The 19,088-nt window shown below is 45.1% G+C and overlaps 2 protein-coding genes across 3 annotated transcripts in view; one reads left to right on the top strand and one right to left on the bottom strand.

The window, feature by feature from the left end:
• The first annotated feature begins 1,155 nt into the window (after positions 1-1,155).
• LOC140369899 (progesterone receptor-like) lies at positions 1,156-16,437 on the top strand. The gene is made up of 8 exons (XM_072456989.1): positions 1,156-1,769; positions 12,227-12,336; positions 12,802-12,918; positions 13,085-13,387; positions 13,617-13,761; positions 13,864-13,994; positions 16,034-16,191; positions 16,282-16,437. The coding sequence occupies exons 1-8, from the start codon at positions 1,156-1,158 to the stop codon at positions 16,435-16,437; spliced, it is 1,734 nt and encodes a 577-aa protein (XP_072313090.1).
• Positions 16,438-17,574: 1,137 nt separating this feature from the next.
• arhgap42b (Rho GTPase activating protein 42b) overlaps positions 17,575-19,088 on the bottom strand; it is a 92,150-nt gene continuing 90,636 nt past the window's right edge. For both annotated transcript variants that reach the window (XM_072453029.1, XM_072453030.1), the window contains 3 exons: positions 18,415-18,477; positions 18,270-18,349; positions 17,575-17,807 (listed from right to left, as the gene is read on the bottom strand). In XM_072453029.1, the coding sequence (XP_072309130.1) occupies positions 17,719-17,807; positions 18,270-18,349; positions 18,415-18,477 (232 nt within the window). In that variant the 3' untranslated portion in view covers positions 17,575-17,718. The remainder of the gene's footprint in view (positions 17,808-18,269; positions 18,350-18,414; positions 18,478-19,088) is intronic.

Here is a 19,088-nt window from a genome sequence, read left to right as displayed (position 1 = left end):
CAAGCCGCGCCTTCGCATTTCCTACCTGGCTAAAAAACATACTGCCAGCCTCATTCTGCCCCCCATCAACCCTGAGAAAGTCCCTCACCGGGTGAGAGCTCGTATGACCTTGCACATTCACCCAGTAAGCTGACAGAAGTTCTAGCCTCCGGAGCCGTAACGGCAATTCCCCCAACTCAACCTGCAGCGCCGAGACAGGGGAGGTCCTAAAAGCCCTACAGCAGATGCGCAAGGCCTGGGCTTGCTCCACATCAAGCTTCTTTAAGTTAGTCTCTGCCGCAGACATGTAGGCTATACAACAGGATACAACAAAGGCATCTCATGACCTCTTGGGCTTTGTCAAAGCACTGGAAGTCAGGGCACTGGAAGAAGAACTTTTAGGACTACGACAAAGTCTAGGGAATAAAGTCTGGCGGTAATGCGACACTCGGATGTCGACTGCCATAAAACAATAACAACAGCAACAACAACAGTCTATGGAATAAAGTCTGGCGGTAATGCAACACTCGGATGCCAACCGCCATAAAACAACAACAACAACAACAACTTTAGAAGTTCTCCTTCCCCTCAGACTTTGTCGAAGTCCTTAAAAGTTCTTATTCCATTGCTTAGGTGTCACAAGGCCCATGGGGTCATGCGATGTCTTTGTTGTTGTATCCTTTAGAAGTTCTACTTCCATCACTATAGTGTGTCTAAGCCCATGAGTTCAAAGCGCGTTAGAACATCGTCTTGCCCCTCATCCTCGGCTCAGTCTCCAACCCACTCCAACTCTATAAATGTTTACCCAACCCTGTGCTATATAAGTAAGCAACCACAGCCTCACAGAAACCCTGTGACTGGATTGCAAGAACGTTCCGCAGAGTGAACTCCCGCCCATTATTCCGAAACCACAGGCTGTGGTTGCTTACTTATATAGCACAGGGTTGGGTAAACGTTTATAGAGTTGGGGTGTGTTGGAGACTGAGCCGAGGATGAGGAGCAAGAGGATGTTCTAACGCGCTTTGAACTCATGGGCTTAGAAACACCAAAGTGATGGAAGAAGAACTTCTAAAGGATACAACAACAAAGACGTCTCATGACCTCATGGGCTTTGTAAAAGCAATGGAAAAAGAACTTATAAGGACTACGACAAAGTCTGAGTAATGCAACACTCGGATGCCAACCGCCATAAAACAACACCAACCAACCAGCAGCTGCAGTAGTATTAGTACTGAGTATCTCAAGTGCGACGTGGGTCCCTGGGAGGACGTTACGAAAAGATACAGAGCTTCAAACCCGGTCGTTCTCTCCTCTTCGTGTAGATTCATTAAGGACGAGAAGGAACCCTTGGTGATTATGGACACCCCCGCAGACCTGAGCGCACTGGACACCTGTTGCGACCCCCAGAGAAAGCAGCTGTTGACTCTGCCTGGGAGCGAGACCAACGCTTTCAGCGCAGTGGCTTCACGGTCGGTCCAGGACGGATCTCCCAACTTTCTGATAGACATGAACCCTCTGGAGCCGCTGGCATTGGTCAGGTCCAGGAGCCCTCAGTCCGGTAAACCTTTGGTCAGCTTTGACGTGAGCGCGCACACGTCCCCTCCACCGCACCACCAGATGTTCAAGAGCGAGGTGTCCCGCTGGCCGATGCACACGACTTTTGCCGAGCCGAACTACTGGGGCCAGTCCACGGGGGTCCCAGGGGAGCCCTTCACTCATGCACCCTACGAGGGCCACCCGAACCAGAGCCTGGTCGTGAGGAACCCCTCACCTTTCTCTACTTTCCCAGGGTAACTCTCTTTTCATTTAACACATGGGGATTAAATGGGCATTTATCGGATGACACATTTTAAATTGAATAAAGCCCAGGACTAATGATAATGTATTCTAAATTAGTTTCTGCGCCACTTACACGACAACACAAACTAATATGTAATAATGAATATGTGCATACCGATAATAACATACTGACCATGGATAAACCAGTTACAAGTCTACCCGGAGAGTTATTCAGATTCTGAAAGTGTGACTTCAAAGCTATACAATGATGTCTCATTCATGCACATCTGATAATATTTGAGTAAGTTGTGGTCATTTGAATGTATACAACTCTCAAAACCCTTTCACTGAGAAAAGCCTCTAAAGATTCTCACCTGAGTGAGCCCAGAGTCACAGGGTGGCTTATTTGCATCTCATTGGGATAATCCCTCCCCCCTGTCACACTGACAGCACCTTCCCCCTACAGCTGTCACTAAAGACTCAAGAGGAGTGTTGTTATTGATGTGAACTGGACTTGAATCAGAATTAGAAGTTATTATATTGAAATGGAAATACTTGATGATGAAAGTGATGCTATTCAGGGCCTTTTACAATCCAAGAATCGGAATTTGGAATAGGGTTTATTGCCATTTGTCGATTGTGATGATCGGTGATTCAGTGCAACACAAACAGCAAAACATTGAACACTGAGCACTAAACGGCATGATATGTACATAACGAAATATAAAAAGTATAAAGTTATGTAGTGCAATAGGAAGCACTCTTCTGTGCTGTGACTCTCGGCGCTGGGCATGTGATGTCTTTTGCCTCGTCAGTACAGAAAGGCCTGATTTTTTCATGCAGATAGGTCTGCCTGTCAATGTTCAGTCCAGGTGGGACCAGGACATGGAGATTGTCAACTGGAGGCAGAACAGCTGAATTGCGTAGTAGCTGAAATTCCACAGGTTCTGCTTCACAGTGACTTTTTGCAAGCACCACACCTGGTCTCTTGGCATCAAAGCTGTAAGCAAATAACAAGGCCGTTTACGTCGCCCGGATCGGCGTCACCGGGGCCGCATCCTGGAGACGTTCCTGCTTCCGAAGAGTGCACACGCTTTTTTGCTCGCTCCGCTTGCTATCGCTGCTTTCCTTATTTATTTTGCTTTTTAATCAGTTTTTGTCTTCCAAACATTTTTGCTTTAAACTTTTTCAAGTAAACCAAGGATTTTAAGAACATTTTTCCAGTTTTAACGACATATCTGACGCCAGCGACATGTCCGGGAGAAGAAGTGAGAAAGACTGTGAACGCTGTCGGAAATATCAACAAGAGATTAATGAGCTGAAAACACGGATATTTGTTTTGGAATCTGAAAAAGTTCTTCACGATACCATTCCTGTGTCAACCGACGGTAAGAAGAGCACACTTTTTACAAGAAAAACTGCTACTTTCAACCTAAACCGCAGTGACTCTGTGTCGTTTCCAAAACTGTCTAAAAACCAGAAAGACCAGGCTGTTTCTTGGAACAAACTTGGAGCAAAGCCTAAACGATACAAAGATAACGTGAAGTCACCTAAAATACAGCTCACCAACAGATTTTTACCACTTTCAGAGATGGAATTAAATGAAAAAAGGAAAGATGACGTGGCCAAAATACAGCGAGGAGGATCTGCCAAGGTCACGCAGATTGTTTTAGTTGGGGACGGCGCGATAAGTCACATGACGCATGAAAAGATAAACACACATTCTTTTCCAAGCGCCACTGTTTCTGAGATAACGTCACTCCTTCCAAATATTATGGCTAAGCATGGAGGAGCTAAACAGCTGATTGTGCACGTGGGTGCAGTGGACATGCGGCGGGAACAGACTGAAGTTTTGAAAAAAGACTTGATAAGTCTTGATAAAATGGAAATCAAAACTTTCATAAGTGGACCTCTTCCAAACATCGACAGGAGGATAAACAAGTTTAGCCGGCTTCTTCAGCTGAACACATGGCTGTCCAAAGAGTGCTCCCCGAGAGGACTACACTACATTGAGAACTTCTATCTATTCTGGAAACGAGAGGACCTGTTTAAGAGAAATGGCCCCCACCTATGCAGAGGTGGAGTGAGGGTGCTGACAGAGAACCTGCTCCACGCTCTGAGGCATTGGACTGGGCCTGGACAGGGTCCTGAGCAGATAGTTAGAGAAGAGAGGAATGAGAGAAGAATTCCTGCTCCCTCAGCCAGAGACCGAGCCAATGTTTCAACATCAAAAGCACCACAACCTCAGCCTCCACCAAAGGATTCATCAGCAGCTGCTCCACCACCACCAGCAAAGGATTCAGCTCCAGCTGCTCCACATTCACCTCCACCGCCTCCAGCAAAGGAACAATCTTCAAAGGCCTTGGACCCATCTGTGACAAGCCCAACAACATCCCTGTCATCGCCCCTGCCTTCACACCAGCCCTGGGTTCCCCCTGCAACATCTACTCCCACTAAAGATTCATCATTCTCCTTCTCATCTCCACTCTCACCCATGGGCCTTCCCAGCCATTTTGAAAGTCTGATCAAATCAGGCATTAAGATGGCTCCACTCACGCCCAATATAGCAAGGGCTATGCCGACTACACCAACAAAAGCCCCACCACCCATCCCCCCTCGCCTCTCACCTGGTCCCAAACTCTCCTTGGCTACAAAAGCCCCACCACCCATCCAACCTCGCCTTTTACCTGGTATCTCCCATAGCTAGGATGCACTGGGTCTCAGCGTTGCCGGGACTTATTGTCACATTAAAAATCAAACCAACCCGGGGCCCTATGTAAAAAGAGCCCCCCCTAGTGCTATTTCTGTAGTCACATCATCACACAGATGGAAAAACAAAATGCGAGTCAGGCCCAATCTGAGAAATGTGATTCATATTCCCTGTGAAAAGAAAAAGCCCAGTCCCACTGAAACTAGTCTGAAACTTGCTGTGCTAAATGTCAGATCCTTATGTAACAAATCTCTCTTAATTAATAATTTTATTTCTTCTTATAATCTTGATTTTATGTTTTTAACTGAAACATGGCTTGACAAAAACACAGGAAATGTAGTTCTGATATAATCTGCTCCACCCAACTTTAAGTTTGAATCTGAAACACGAGAAAACAAAAAAGGGGGTGGAGTCTGTGCTGTCTTTAGAGATGAAATAACTACCCGCAGGTTGCCTTTTGGGGTGTTTTCATCATTTGAGTATGTATCCTTTAAAATGGAGCTAAAACGGTCTCCATCCATTCTCTTCATTGTTTTATACAAGCCTCCCCAGCACTGCCAAAGTTTTATTGATGATTTTACTGAGATGCTTTCAGTCATATGCACAGACTTTGATGGTTTGGTCATTACAGGTGATTTCAACGTGCATGTTGATAATATTTGTGACAGAAATGCTAAAGAGCTTGATGCTGTCCTTGAAACCTTCAGTCTTACTCAGCATGTGAGAGGCCCCACCCACAGCAAAGGACACACTCTAGATCTCATAATTACAAAGGGGGTAAATATTTCAAATGTTAATGTGATCGATGTTGCTCTGTCTGATCATTTCTGTGTCTTCTTTGACCTGTCCTGTTTCTCCCCAACCTCCGGTTGGTCCTGCAGTTGTTCAGAGGAGACACATAAGTGATGGCACAGGTGCACTGTTTATGGAAATGATAAACTTTGAAAATGTCTCATGTTCTAATGTAAATGATTTGTTGAACTCTGTTACATCTAGTGTTTTGAATGTTCTGGACACCATCGCCCCTATAAAGGCTAAAATGGTTAAAAATAAGCAGAAGGCGCCGTGGAGAAATGATGATTCGGTCAGGGCACAGAAAAGGGAGTGCCGCAGGGCCGAACGGAAATGGCGCAAGTCAAAGCTCCAGGTTCAAAAAGAGATTTACAAAGAAAAGCTGAACATGTACAACCTAATCTTATGTAGAACTAGGGAAAGATATTTTTCTGAAATAATTGGAAGCTGCAGTAACAACTCGCGTGTCCTGTTTGCCACAGTAAACAGATTAACAAACCCTCCAGCTCAGCTGCCGTTAGAACTCATTTCCACATCCAAGTGTAATGAGTTTGCATTATTCTTTAATGACAAAGTTCAGGGCATTAAAAATGCTATAAATCCCACAATGCAAAAAATTACCCTAAAACCACCAAGACACTTAGAGCTAACTCACTTTGCACCAGTAACTGACAAAACTGTCCATGAGATCATCACCAGTCTGAGTTCATCTACATGCTGCCTTGATGTGTTACCCACCAGATTTCTAAAGTCTGTGCTGAACAGTTTGTTAGCACCATTCACTCACATAGTTAACATGTCGCTTCAATCTGGAACATTCCCAATGTCTTTGAAAACTGCGGTCATAAAGCCTCTCCTAAAGAAGAGCAGTCTTGATGCCGCAGTACTGAGTCATTACCGGCCCATCTCTAATCTGCCATTTTTGGGCAAAGTCCTTGAAAAGGTTGTTTACCAACAGCTCACAGATTTCCTCTTAATAAACAACTCATTTGATGTTTTTCAGTCAGGTTTTAGACCTCATCACAGCACTGAGACTGCTCTTGTCAAGGTGACAAATGACATCCGCCTGAACACTGACACGGGCAAAGCCTCAGTCTTAATTCTGTTAGATCTGAGTGCTGCTTTTGACACTGTCGATCATGGGATCCTCTTACAGAGACTAGAGGACTGGGTGGGCATCACTGGCACTGCCCTAAACTGGTTAAGGTCCTATCTGGAAGACAGGAAGTACTTTGTTGAAATTGGTAGCTGTGTCTCAGACCACATGACCCTGATCTGTGGAGTGCCCCAAGGGTCAGTCCTGGGTCCCCTTCTGTTCAACCTCTACATGCTGCCGTTAGGTCAGTTGATACGCAGTGAAAATGTGTCCTATCACAATTATGCAGACGACACTCAGATCTATGTTTCACTATCGGCAGGTGACTATGGACCAGTAGATTCACTCTGTCACTGCATCCAACAGATCAGTTTGTGGATGCAAAACAACTTTCTCCAGCTGAACTCAGACAAGACTGAAATAATCGTTTTTGGCCCACAGAAACAAAGAGAAAGTGTTAGCGGTCACCTCCAGAGTCTCGCTCTAAAACCTACAAACCAAGTTAGAAATCTGGGGGTAATAATGGACTCAGACTTGAACTTTAATAGCCACGTCAAATCAATAACATCAGCAGCTTTTTACCATCTAAAAAACATTGCCAAAATCAAAAATATAGTGTCAAAACCAGATTTAGAGAGACTTATCCATGCGTTTGTCTCCAGTAGATTAGACTACTGTAACGGCCTGCTTACTGTAACGGCCTGCTCACTGGCCTCTCCAAACGAGTTGTAAAACAGCTGCAGTACATCCAGAACGCTGCTGCTCGGGTCCTGACTAGAACCAGGAAGTATGATCACATTAGTCCTGTTCTCAGGTCTCTGCACTGGCTCCCTGTGGCTTAGAGAATAGACTTTAAAGCAGCTCTGCTTGTGTACAAGTCTCTCCATGGCCTAGCACCAAAGTACATCTTGGATATGTTAGTGCCATATGAACCATCTCGGACTCTGAGGACCTCAGGGACCGGCCTCCTGCTGGTGCCCAGAGTCAGGACAAAACATGGGGAATCTGCGTTTCAGTTTTATGCAGCTAAAATCTGGAACAGTCTTCCTGAAGATGTGAGACAGGCTTCAACTCTGACGCATATGACTGAAAGGATTTTTTCTTTGCACTCTTCTCTTTTGTTTGTGATTTTATTAGTTTAGAAAATCAGTTGGATTGATAATTTTGAATTTAGTTAATTTTATTGTATTTCTGTTTCTGTAATTTCTTTGTGATTTGAATGCATTTTTCCTGCTGTGAAGCACTTTGAATTGCCTTGTGTATGAAATGTGCTCTACAAATAAACTTGCCTTGCCTTGCCTTGCCTGGAGTCAGGCCTGGGATGGGTGCTCCATGGCGAGCGTCTGGTGGCCGGGTCTTACCCCACGGGGCCCAGCCGGGCACAGCCCGAAAGAGCGACGTGGGGCCGCCCTCCCGTGGGCCCACGACCCGCAGGAGGATCCATAAGGGGCCGGTGCAGAGAGATCTGGGCGGCAGTCGACGGCAGGGGCCTCGGCGACCAGATCTCCAGACACAGAGACTAACTCTGGGGACATGGAATGTCACCTCGCTGGGGGGGAAAGAGCCTGAGCTTGTGCGGGAGGTTGAGCGATACTGACTAGATATAGTCGGTCTCACCTCCATGCACAGTTTGGGCTCTGGAACCCATCTCCTCGAGAGGGGCTGGACGCTCCACTTCTCTGGTGTTGCCCGCGGGGAGAGGCGGCGGGCTGGTGTGGGCTTGCTTATAGCCCCTCAGCTCAGCCGCCACGTGTTGGAGTTTACCCCCAGTGAACGAGAGGTCTCCGGTGCCTGTCGTGGCGGCAACCCCCAAACCCGGTGGTGGACACCGGAAGTAAGGGATGCCGTCAGACTGAAGAAGGAGGCCTATCAGGCCACTCTGGCTTGTAGGTCTCCGGAGGTCACCGACAGGAATCGGCAGGCTAAGCGAGCCGCGGCTCGTGCTGTCGCAGAGGCAAAAACCCGGGCCTGGGAGGAGTTCGGGGAGGCCATGGAGGAGGACTATCGGTCGGCACCAAAGAAATTCTGGCAAACCGTCCAGCGCCTCAGGAGGGGGAAGCAGTGTCTCACCAACACCGTTTACGCACCGTAAACGGTGTTGGTGGAGGCCTGCTGACCTCGACTGGGGATGTCGTCGGACGGTGGAAGGAATACTTTGAGGATCTCCTTAATCCCTCAGTCACGTCTTCCGAAGAGGAAGTAGAGACCGGGGACTCAGAGGCTGGCTCATCCATCACCCAAGCTGAAGTCACTGAGGTTGTTCGCAAACTCCTCGGTGGCAGGGCTCCGGGGGTGGATGAGACCCGCCCTGAGTCCCTAAAGTATCAAGTATCTGGATGTTGTAGGACTGTCTTGGTTGACACGTCTCTGCAACATCGCGTGGCTGTCGGGGACCTTGCCTCTGGACTGGCAGACCGGGGTGGTGGTCCCTCTGTTCAAGAAGGGGGACCGGAGGGTGTGTTCCAACTACAGAGGGATCACACTCCTCAGCCTCCCGGGTAAGGTCTATTCCAAGGTACTGGAGAGGAGAATCCGACCGATAGTCGAACCTCGGATTCAGGAGGAGCAGAGTGGTTTTCGTCCCGATCGTGGAACACTGGACCAGCTCTATACCCTCCATCGGGTGCTCGAGGGTTCATGGGAGTTTGCCCAACCAGTCCACATGTGCTTTGTGGATCTGGAAAAGGCTTTCGACCGTATCCCTTGGGGTGTCCTTTGGGGGGTGCTCCAGGAGTACGGGGTCCGGGGCCCTTTGCTCAGGGCTGTCCAGTCCCTGTATGACCGGAGCAGGAGCTGTATTCGCATTGCCGGCAGTAAGTCAGACCTGTTCCCAGTGCATGTTGGACTCCGCCAGGGCTGCCCTTTGTCACCGGTTCTGTTCATAATTTTTATGGACAGAATTTCTAGCAGTCAGGGGTCGGAGGGTGTCCGGTTTGGGGACCACAGGATCTAATCTCTGCTGTTTGCAGACGATGTTGTCCTGATGGCTCCATCAAACCCGGACCTGCAACATGCACTGGGACGGTTTGCAGCCGAGTGTGAAGCGGCTGGGATGAGAATCAGCACCTCCAAATCCGAGGCCATGGTTCTCGACCGGAAAAAGGTGGCTTGCCCTCTTCAGGTGGGTGGGGAGTCCTTGCCCCAAGTGGAGGAGTTTAAGTATCTCGGGGTCTTGTTCACGAGTGAGGGAAGGATGGAGCGTGAGATCGACAGGCGGATCGGTGCAGCGGCTGCAGTGATGCAGTCGCTGCATCGGACCATTGTGGTGAAGAGGGAGCTGAGCCGAAAGGCAAAGCTCTCTATTTACCGGTCGGTCTACGTTCCTACCCTCGCCTATGGTCATGAGCTTTGGGTAGTGACCAAAAGAACAAGATCGCGGATGCAAGCGGTCAAAATGAGTTTCCTCCGCCGTGTGGCTGGCCGCTCCCTTAGAGATAAGGTGAGGAGCTCGGTCACACGGGGGGAGCTCGGAGTAGAGCCACTGCTCCTCCACGTCGAGAGGAGCAAGCTGAGGTGGCTCGGGCATCTGTTCCGGATGCCTCCTAGGCGCCTCCCTCGGGAGGTGTTTCAGGCATGTCCCACCGGGAAGATGCCCCGGGGAAGACCCAGGACACGCTAGAGAGACTATGTCTCTCGGCTGGCCTGGAAACGCCTCGGGATCCCCCCGGAGGAGTTAGAGGAAGTGTCTGGGGAGAAGGAAGTATGGGAGTCCTTGCTCAGACTGCTGCCCCCGCGACCCGGCCCCGGATAAAACGGCAAAAGATGGATGGATGGAATTTAACAAGCTAAACCAGCTAATGCAGGCTATAGTAAAAAACAGTAAAAAGCACAAAGATACAGACATTATACCATCCCAAAACAGCTAGTTTCAAGAGACTAAGTGATGTTAATTTTTCAGAAAGTGGTCACATTAAATTCAAGCACGTATTTATAATGTAGAGTGCACTGAAGCAGCGTGTTAGCTTAGCATTGCTCCATCTCTGCTCCGGTGCCGAGGCAAAAGTGACGAGGCTAAAGTGACATCACGAGACCGCCTTAAAACACAGTGTTAAAGCAATACTTTAGAGTAAAAGTACCTCAGTTCCGTTGCAATGCAGTCCAGGGAATGTAAGCTCTGAAGACAGTCTGGAGTAATGAATAATGTCTCTGAGAGGAGAACACTAGCTTTAGCCATGTGGTTCGCAGCTGATTGGTGGAAAAAAAAGATCAACAATACCTGGCTAGAAAAAGGTGATGCCCCCCAGGAGCGCTGGAAAAAGACCCTAAAACTACCAATTTTTAACAGCTTAAGGGCGCAATGGACGATTTTTTGGCGATTTGAGAACGCAGGCGGAAGTGCGCATGCGCACTCCCCCGTGCGGACTGATACAACACACACGTGCATTTGTTTTTAGCGCGACGGATCACATCGCATCTCGTCTCCCGTAGATTTCCGTCCACTTCTGCGTCAGCTCGAACTGTCTTTCTCCGTCTTCATTTTGCCTCGTACACTGAGGGAACTATATTATGAGAGATCCATGCGCTTAGGCACACGGAAACGTGGGGACGAGCCGCACGTGGCTGCAGGTGAGCGGTAGGTACGTTTTATGATTGATACGTGGCAGGACTTATCGGCAGTCCACACCACGAGGAAACAAGACTCAGATTCGTGCCAAAATAATCGTCCATTCAACCTTTAATGTATATGTTTAAGACAACCAATAGTGTTATCTGAAGCACAGAGGGGCTGCTTCATAACTTCAACTTTCACATTCTGCAAAAAACGAAAATCACAAATGTTGGGAAAAAAAGGTAAAAGCCAGTTTTTCTCAGTTTGGTCGGGGCCAACTTGTCACGGCATTTACGCTGCTCCGTCACATAATCTCATTACATTGAACTCATATCTCTTGATTTACCCAATGAAAGACTTTGTTCTTTAGACTTCATTCTTTAGACATTGTTCTTTAGACTTTGTTCTTTAGACTTTATTCTTTAGACTTTACGCCGTACCAAGAGACCTGCCGCTAATGGTGATGCTAATAGAAGAGGAATGCACTTTTTTCATGGCGTCTTGAGGAGAATATAACCCATGAGTTTTAAACAAATCAGACGTGTTGAGTCTCATCAGTTTTTCACACAATGGGTAGGGGGCGCTATAGAGTAAATTTATTACATAGGTATTAATTATTTCCAATCAGACCCTAAAAACGCATTAGTGAGTGATACATGAGCTCCGTAGATTAATTCCATTAGGCGTGATTTGTCCTTGAAAAAACAGGAAATTAAGCCTTTTTTTAGGGTGTGTTAATATCAAACATTTTTGGAATATTTATTAAATTTCAATTGCAAAAAGTGTTGTTTTGAGCTCAATAGGACAAAAAACCTAGGGCATTTTGAAAAAAAAGTCACACGTGGCGGCGCCACTTTGATTCAACATGGCTGACTTCCTGTTTATCATACAGCGACTCTGCCAGGTGTGTTTACTCGTCAAAGGTAGGCTCTATCACCATTCCAAGTCTAAAAGATTAGGCGTTTCATATTTTTTCTTTTTTCGGCACTGTTCTATGCGTCTATGTCCCCATGTGTGACTTTTCATCGATGTTCAGGGGGTCAAATTTGCCCGAGTTGTGGCATAATGACCATGAATAATAATAATAATAAGAAACCAGGCAAGAACGAAGACTCGTCGCATTCTATTCCATGGAATGGCTCAAGCCAAGAATGTTGTTCAAAATGAAATAAAAAAAACTGTCCTTCAGTGAGTGTTTTTTGAAAAAAAATATCATTTTTTTACAGTAAATGTTCAATCTTTAAAAGGGCAAGAACACAGTCAATTGCCAATGTTTGAATGTGGTTCAATATTTGACTATGAAAATACTGTTTATCTCCAGCATGCCCCCTCAGAGACAGTGTGTGATTTGTAGCGACGAAGCATCAGGCTGTCACTATGGCGTCTTAACCTGCGGGAGCTGCAAAGTATTTTTCAAGAGAGCTGTAGAAGGTGAGAATAATAAATGCCTCAATGTCCATTTAATGAGGTCTGTGGAGTTGTTCCTTTCAAATTTGTGTATTTTTTAAGACATGTTTTCACTAAAGTTCCAAAGTTCCTTTTCAGTTCCAGCCTGACACATACAATTACTTGTCCATCTTGTTTTGTTGTTTTCCTTTTGTTAAATACACAGTATAAGAATTGACTGAAGCTTTGGGATTGTTTCCGCAATATCCTGACCTTCTATGGCAGTTGTTAAAGGGGAATTAGTGCATGATTGACCAGTGTTCCCTGTGTTCTCCATCTTTGACTTGTTTTGCTTGTTATCTCAAGATGGCTGATATAAGAGAGTCACTTTGTCCTCACAGCCTTGCTTCTATCTCATCCTCCTCATATCAAAGTTCTTTTTCTGTCGTCATAAATGGACCTCATCTATTACATCTGTAAAAATAAACTGTATTCGCTCTTACTCAACAGGCCATCACAGCTATTTGTGCGCCGGCCGCAATGACTGTATTGTGGACAAAATAAGGAGGAAAAACTGCCCAGCATGCCGCCTCAGAAAGTGCTACCAGGCTGGGATGGTGCTTGGAGGTAATTGTTGATAAAATGTCAAGTGTAATGGGAAACCAGACTTTGTTGTGGTTAATTTTCACACATGGCTAGTTAGAACATAAAAACCTTAGCTTGGTGATGTATTACAGGCACAAATTCTACTGTCTCTAATCACTTCTTACTAGACCTTGTGTGTGTGTCATAGGCAGGAAACTGAAACGTTTTGGGGCCTTAAAGGCCTTGGGTTTGTCCCCCTCCCTCATGTTCCAGTCAAACTTGGCCATGCCAGGAGAAAACCAGGCCCTGAACTCCATGTCCCTCATCCCTAGCTTACAAGATGTACAGCTACATCAAATCCACAATATCCTGGAGAACATTGAGCCGGAGATGGTTTATTCTGGATTCGACAACTCTCAACCCGATGTGCCACACATACTGCTCAACAGTCTGAACCGGTTGTGTGAGAAACAGCTGCTGTGGATCGTCAAATGGTCCAAGTCTCTGCCAGGTAACACACTGTCCTGGGTCACTACTGTCATATCTATGGTAACAGGAGGGCAGGATGTAGCTCGCCATCAGGAACAATACATTTTATAGATTACATCACAATAAAACTTGAGGGGGGAAAGTTTCAATGATGACATTAACAAAAATGTTGGGTCACGAAGCAAAGCTGTTTACTTTATGCATTTACAAGTGGAGCAGCTAATTTAATATGGGTTTAATGCCTTTCAAAGGGTTTGGTAATCTGCACCTCAACGACCAGATGACCCTGATCCAGTATTCATGGATGAACATAATAGTGTTCTCTCTGGGCTGGCGCACCTTTCAGAACGTCACCAGTGAATATTTGTACTTTGCTCCTGATCTTGTTCTCAGTCAGTAAGTAGTCATTCTTTTCTTTTTTTCTGAAGCTAATTTCAGTTTTAGGTTGAATAAATAAAACAATCACAAATGCATGTCTATTGCTGCTGCCTTTTTCAGGGAGCAGCTGAGCAAGTCACCCATCCATGACCCCTGCCTGGCAATCCAGTTCATTCCTCAGGAGTTTGCGAACCTGCAGGTCACTCGAGAGGAGTTTCTCTGCATGAAAGCCATAATCCTCCTCAACACAGGTAAAAGCACAACAGGTTCACATCTCAACTTTTACAGCAGCTTCTGTAAACTTACAGCACAATAACATCAATGTTTCAGGACCTTGAGCAGATTGTTATTGTCATCTACTCTTACGATTTGCCTGATAGAAAACTAACATTTCTATCCCACCAGTTATACTCAAGTCCGCTTAGTAAATATGTTGTATCAATCAAGCAGTTTTATCAGGGCAAAAGTGTGTCAAGTTTATCTGTTTCTGGCTCCTAAATGATGTGCAGTCAGTTTACGAGAGAGAGAGAGTCACATTTACTGTAGGCATATTATTTCACCTTCACATAGTATGACTCAAAAATCTCATCAACAATATCACTGAGCTTTAATTTAACTATGAGTGCATAAGATAAGATAATCCTTTATTGTCCACACATGGGGAAATTTCATTGTTGCAACGCAGGTAGATACAGAGGAAAAGAACAGATAACTTATAGGAAGTTTGAAAAACACTCTCAGTAGAAGATCTCCTATAAACAAAAACTCCCACAGACAAAACCTCCCATTTCCCAACAAGGGATGGAGGGGAAAAATAATGAAGATAAAGATAAATAATAAATAAATACATAAATACCATTGCATGTGATCATGACAGTAATTGCACATGAATATGTGTCACAACGACACATGAATTTCACAGTAATTGCAAATGAATCACGACAGTAATTGCACATATGACAGAATTGCACATGGTTAGGTCAGTATTGCGAGTGTTCAGGACTAACAGTGTTTGTTATAAAGTCTGACAGCAGCAGGAAGGAAAGACCTTCGAAACCTTTCCTTCACACAGCGAGGGTGGATCAGTCTCTCACTGAAGCTGCTCTCCAGAGCGGACAGAGTGTCCTGCAGGGGGTGACACTCATGGTCCAGCATAGATGTGAATCTAGTCAGGACCCTTCTGTCCCCCACCTCCTGCACCGAGTCCAGAGCACAGCCCAGGACGGAGCTGGACTTCTTGATGACTTTGTCCAGCCTCCTCCTCTCCCTCTCTGTGATGCTGCTGCTCCAGCAGGCCACACCGTACAGGAGGGCTGATGCCACCACAGAGTCGTAGAAGGTCTTCAGGAGTGGCCCTGTCACTCCAAAAGACCTGAGTCTCCTCAGGAGGTAGAGCCGAATCTGGCTCTTCCTGTACAGTGCGTCTGTGTTATGACTCCAGTCCAGTTTATGGTTCAGATGAACACCCAGATACTTGTATGAGTCAACTCTCTCAATGTCCCGTCCCTGGATGTTCACTGGTAAGGGGGCAGTGGGGTGGCGTCTGCGGAAATCCACCACCATCTCCTTGGTCTTCCCTGCATTGATGAGGAAGTGGTTCCGCTGACACCAGTCCACAAAGTCCTGCGACAGTCCTCTGTACTCCGCGTCATCGTCGTCCGTGATGAGTCCGATGATGGCAGAGTCATCAGAGAACTTCTGCAGGACACAGCTGTCCATGTCATGTCTGAAGTCTGCAGTGTAAAGGGTGAAGAGAAAGGGCGCGAGGACAGTGCCCTGGGGCGCCCCCACACTGCAGGTCCGAGTGTCAGACACACAGTCCCGGGCTCTCACAAACTGGGGTCGGTCTGTGAGGTAGTCCAGGATCCACTCTGCCAGGTCATACTCCACACCAGCCGTCTCCAGCTTGTCCCTCAGGAGCAGCGGCTGGATGGTGTTGAAGGCGCTGGAAAGATCGAAGAACAGAATCCTCACAGAGCTGCCAGGCTTTTCCAGGTGAGAGAGAGAGCGGTGCAGCAGGGAGATGACGGCGTCCTCCACTCCGATGCCAGGCCATTATGCAAACTGCATACCGGCCTGGCATGCCATTATATTTAAGAGGCAATTATAACAGGATTAAGAAGAAATGTTTCCAACAGTAACAAAGCTCATCTGTGAAATCATTTGTACAATAAGATAGATAAAAAGGTCATTATTGCTCATGGGAAATGCTTCGGTGTAGTTTTAGTTCATATCTAATAGTCTAATAGTGCCGTCTGATTTCTCACACTACTTTGAATGGTTTTCTTAGTGCCTCTGGAAGGACTCAAGAGTCAAGCAGCGTTTGAAGAGATGAGGCAGAACTACATCCGAGAGCTGAGCAAAGCCATCCACATGAAGGAAAAGGGCGCCGTGGGAAGTTCACAAAGATTTTACCACTTGACCAAGCTGATGGACGGCATACACGATGTAAGAATTCTTTGTAATCATCGTGTGATATTGTAATTATTGTATTGTAGTTAGATGACTCCTGCATTTTGTCTGTCTCTTTTTGCGCAGATAGTGAAGAAGGCCAACCTGTCCTGTCTGAGCACATTCATCCGGGCTGACACCATGAGGGTGGAGTTCCCCAAACTTATGTCAGAAGTCATTGCTTCGCAGTTGCCCAAGGTGCTGGCCGGCATGGTGAGGCTACTGCTGTTCCACACCAAGTGAATGTGCCACAGCCACTGGGTCCATCCCCACTCACAGTACAAGTTACTTCTGCCAAATTGCCTCAGAGTTTTGTGTTGTTCCCCAAATGCTGCGAAATACATTCAAAAGTAAACCTACCGTGTGTTAGTCAACATAACAAACTATTCATACGTGTGACAGGTTGCACCAGACAGTGATGTGGACAACCCTATAATTTAATGCAACAATGAAAACGAAAGGAGCACTGTGATGAACTTCAGGGTGGGTATATTTATTTTAAAAGTACACACCGTAGCCTTAAACATGTGGAAAAAACTTGATGTTTCATTAATTTACAAGCTGGCCTATTCTGTATTTACACACCTAATGTTGACAGTATGAGCGCAGTCTCTAGAGTAACAAGTGAGTTCATGGATTCAGTTAAATTGAAAGCTGTAGAGAACAGTAGATATGTTGAAATTGACATCATAATGTGAATGTAACATATTGACATATTATGGATAATATTTGGACAAAAAAAAACCCTTCTCATACAGTTTTGGTCAGTCAGAGAGTTTGTTCAAGGCCACTTCACATTCGAATAGATGTAAATACTAAAGAACACTCAACACTTTGTGAATAGCTTCACAGATACATTTCTGCTTCAGTCTTATTTTGGAACAACAACAGCTTGATTTTGTTGTTGTAAAAGTATCTTTCAAAATTCTGTGACAATAATTTAAAATTAATAAAATATAAAAGTTGTCTTTAACTGAATATTGTGGTGTATTTATTTGGCTAGTACACCAGTGTGCCAGTGGTCATACAGAAAGTATCATTTACAGAAATACAGAAAAAGAGTCAGTAACAGTACATTATTGTGTGTGATCTCAAAGTGCAATACAGCAGTGAACAAGTTCAATTATTACAGACAAATAGATAAAGATTAATGTGCAAACAAAATTAATGTAAGATTAATGTGCAGCTTTCTAGTAGTTTGTGTCTGAAAAATAGCTTTTTTTTGGTCGAAAAGTTACAACTAACACATTTTTATTTTATTTGTTAAATAAAACAATTTAAACAGCGCAAGATTTTTTTAAATGTGTTTTTATGAGTGAATGATTCAAACTGAAACACACCTACAGTAAACAGATCAAAAGTGTGACTCATCTCGTACAAATTATGTTTTATACTATAATAATAATATACTGTATAATAACTGCAATACAAAAGGACAACATGACAACAACAAAGTACATTATAATAATACCTTGTTTGTCTCTTCCATGGATACCATGAAATAATATTATGTTAACCAGCGTTTTAGAGGAAGACGACATAATTCTCTGGGATTAAGCCGGTTTTACCCTCGTATGTTGCTTGGAGCCAGCCAGGTTCAACAGAGGGATAAACTAAAGAATAGAAACAAAACATAACATAAGTAAAACCCAAAGAACAAGATTTTTGATCCTTTGGGGTTAAACCACATCATCATTATGCAAATGCAACAAGAGTCACACAGACAGATCAGCTTGAAAGCAGAATAAAAAGAAAATGGCATAGTTGGATCACTGTAGCTACAATTAAATAGGGAGCATTTGTTGACATTCTTCTTTGAGGGTTGGGTTAAGTTGGAACAGGCACCAGAGCCTTCTATCACAAGGTTACAGTGACCTGCACAGATTGTTCACCAAGTCTCCAGAAAAGGATGAATGGTATGAAGAAATAGAAGAAAAAAAAACGACTTCCTTTTCAAATCTAGTGAGTAATTCATTTGATAGTCAAAGTCAGCCATGTGCATTTGGGCAAAGTGTCATATCTGGGCAGTGCAAACGCTTTGATCAATGCTTTGACCCAGTTTTGATTTGACTCACCATTTGAGAAGTTTGCCCCTTGTGGAAAGCTCAGTTCATGACTGTGCTCAGCCTCACATGAGTACACTGCCTTGGCCTCTCTGGAAAGACAAAATCATATTTCAAGATGAAATGAATCTTAGAACGGTGCCATAATACTGCATACCTTCCAGCTGGGCCAGGCTCAGACGATGTGGCACCCTCAAAAAGAAGTGCACGTGCTGCAACACTGCAATAACAATATAGTACTTTTAAATTAAATTTAATTTAAATCATAACTTTGTGCTGTGCAATTTACAATATAGTACTTTTAAATTAAATTAAATTAAATCATAACATTGTACTGTGCAATTTACATTTGCAACATAAAAGTACCAACAATAAAAGTCTAAATCTTGATCCTCCTGTTTGGTCCATTATCATGCATGAGTTGCTTTTATAGGGTTGATAAAAGTAGTAGAGCCGGTATTGATATACTGCTGCCAGGACAGGAATCTTAACTATTTGATATTATTTTTATGATTGTAACTTGAAACTGGCACTGACATCGTCTCTTTTGTTTGGAGAAAGTAAAAACAGAGTGGGAGACTTCCTCCTGCCGCGTCTGCGCTAAAGTCCGGTTGAGTAAAACTGTGTAACAAGGCGCCACTTGACCCTGAGCACAACAACCTGGGGCAGTGTGCGGCGGGAGCTATACTGGGAGCGTACTTGAGAAACTGTGCGACTCGCCTGCTTTCTCAGACATGGAAAGTCAAACAATCTATTTGTCCCGGCAGAGCACATGCTGCCGCTGGGTCACATCAACCCAACAAAAGCCAGAATGTACGTAATTAAAACCAG

This window comes from Eucyclogobius newberryi, unplaced genomic scaffold (genome assembly GCF_026437365.1).
Source record: "Eucyclogobius newberryi isolate DKJ021-1_F unplaced genomic scaffold, fEucNew1.0.hap1 SCAF_10, whole genome shotgun sequence".
NCBI classification, from domain to species: domain Eukaryota; kingdom Metazoa; phylum Chordata; class Actinopteri; order Gobiiformes; family Gobiidae; genus Eucyclogobius; species Eucyclogobius newberryi.
This window is presented reverse-complemented; position numbering and strand designations above follow the sequence as displayed.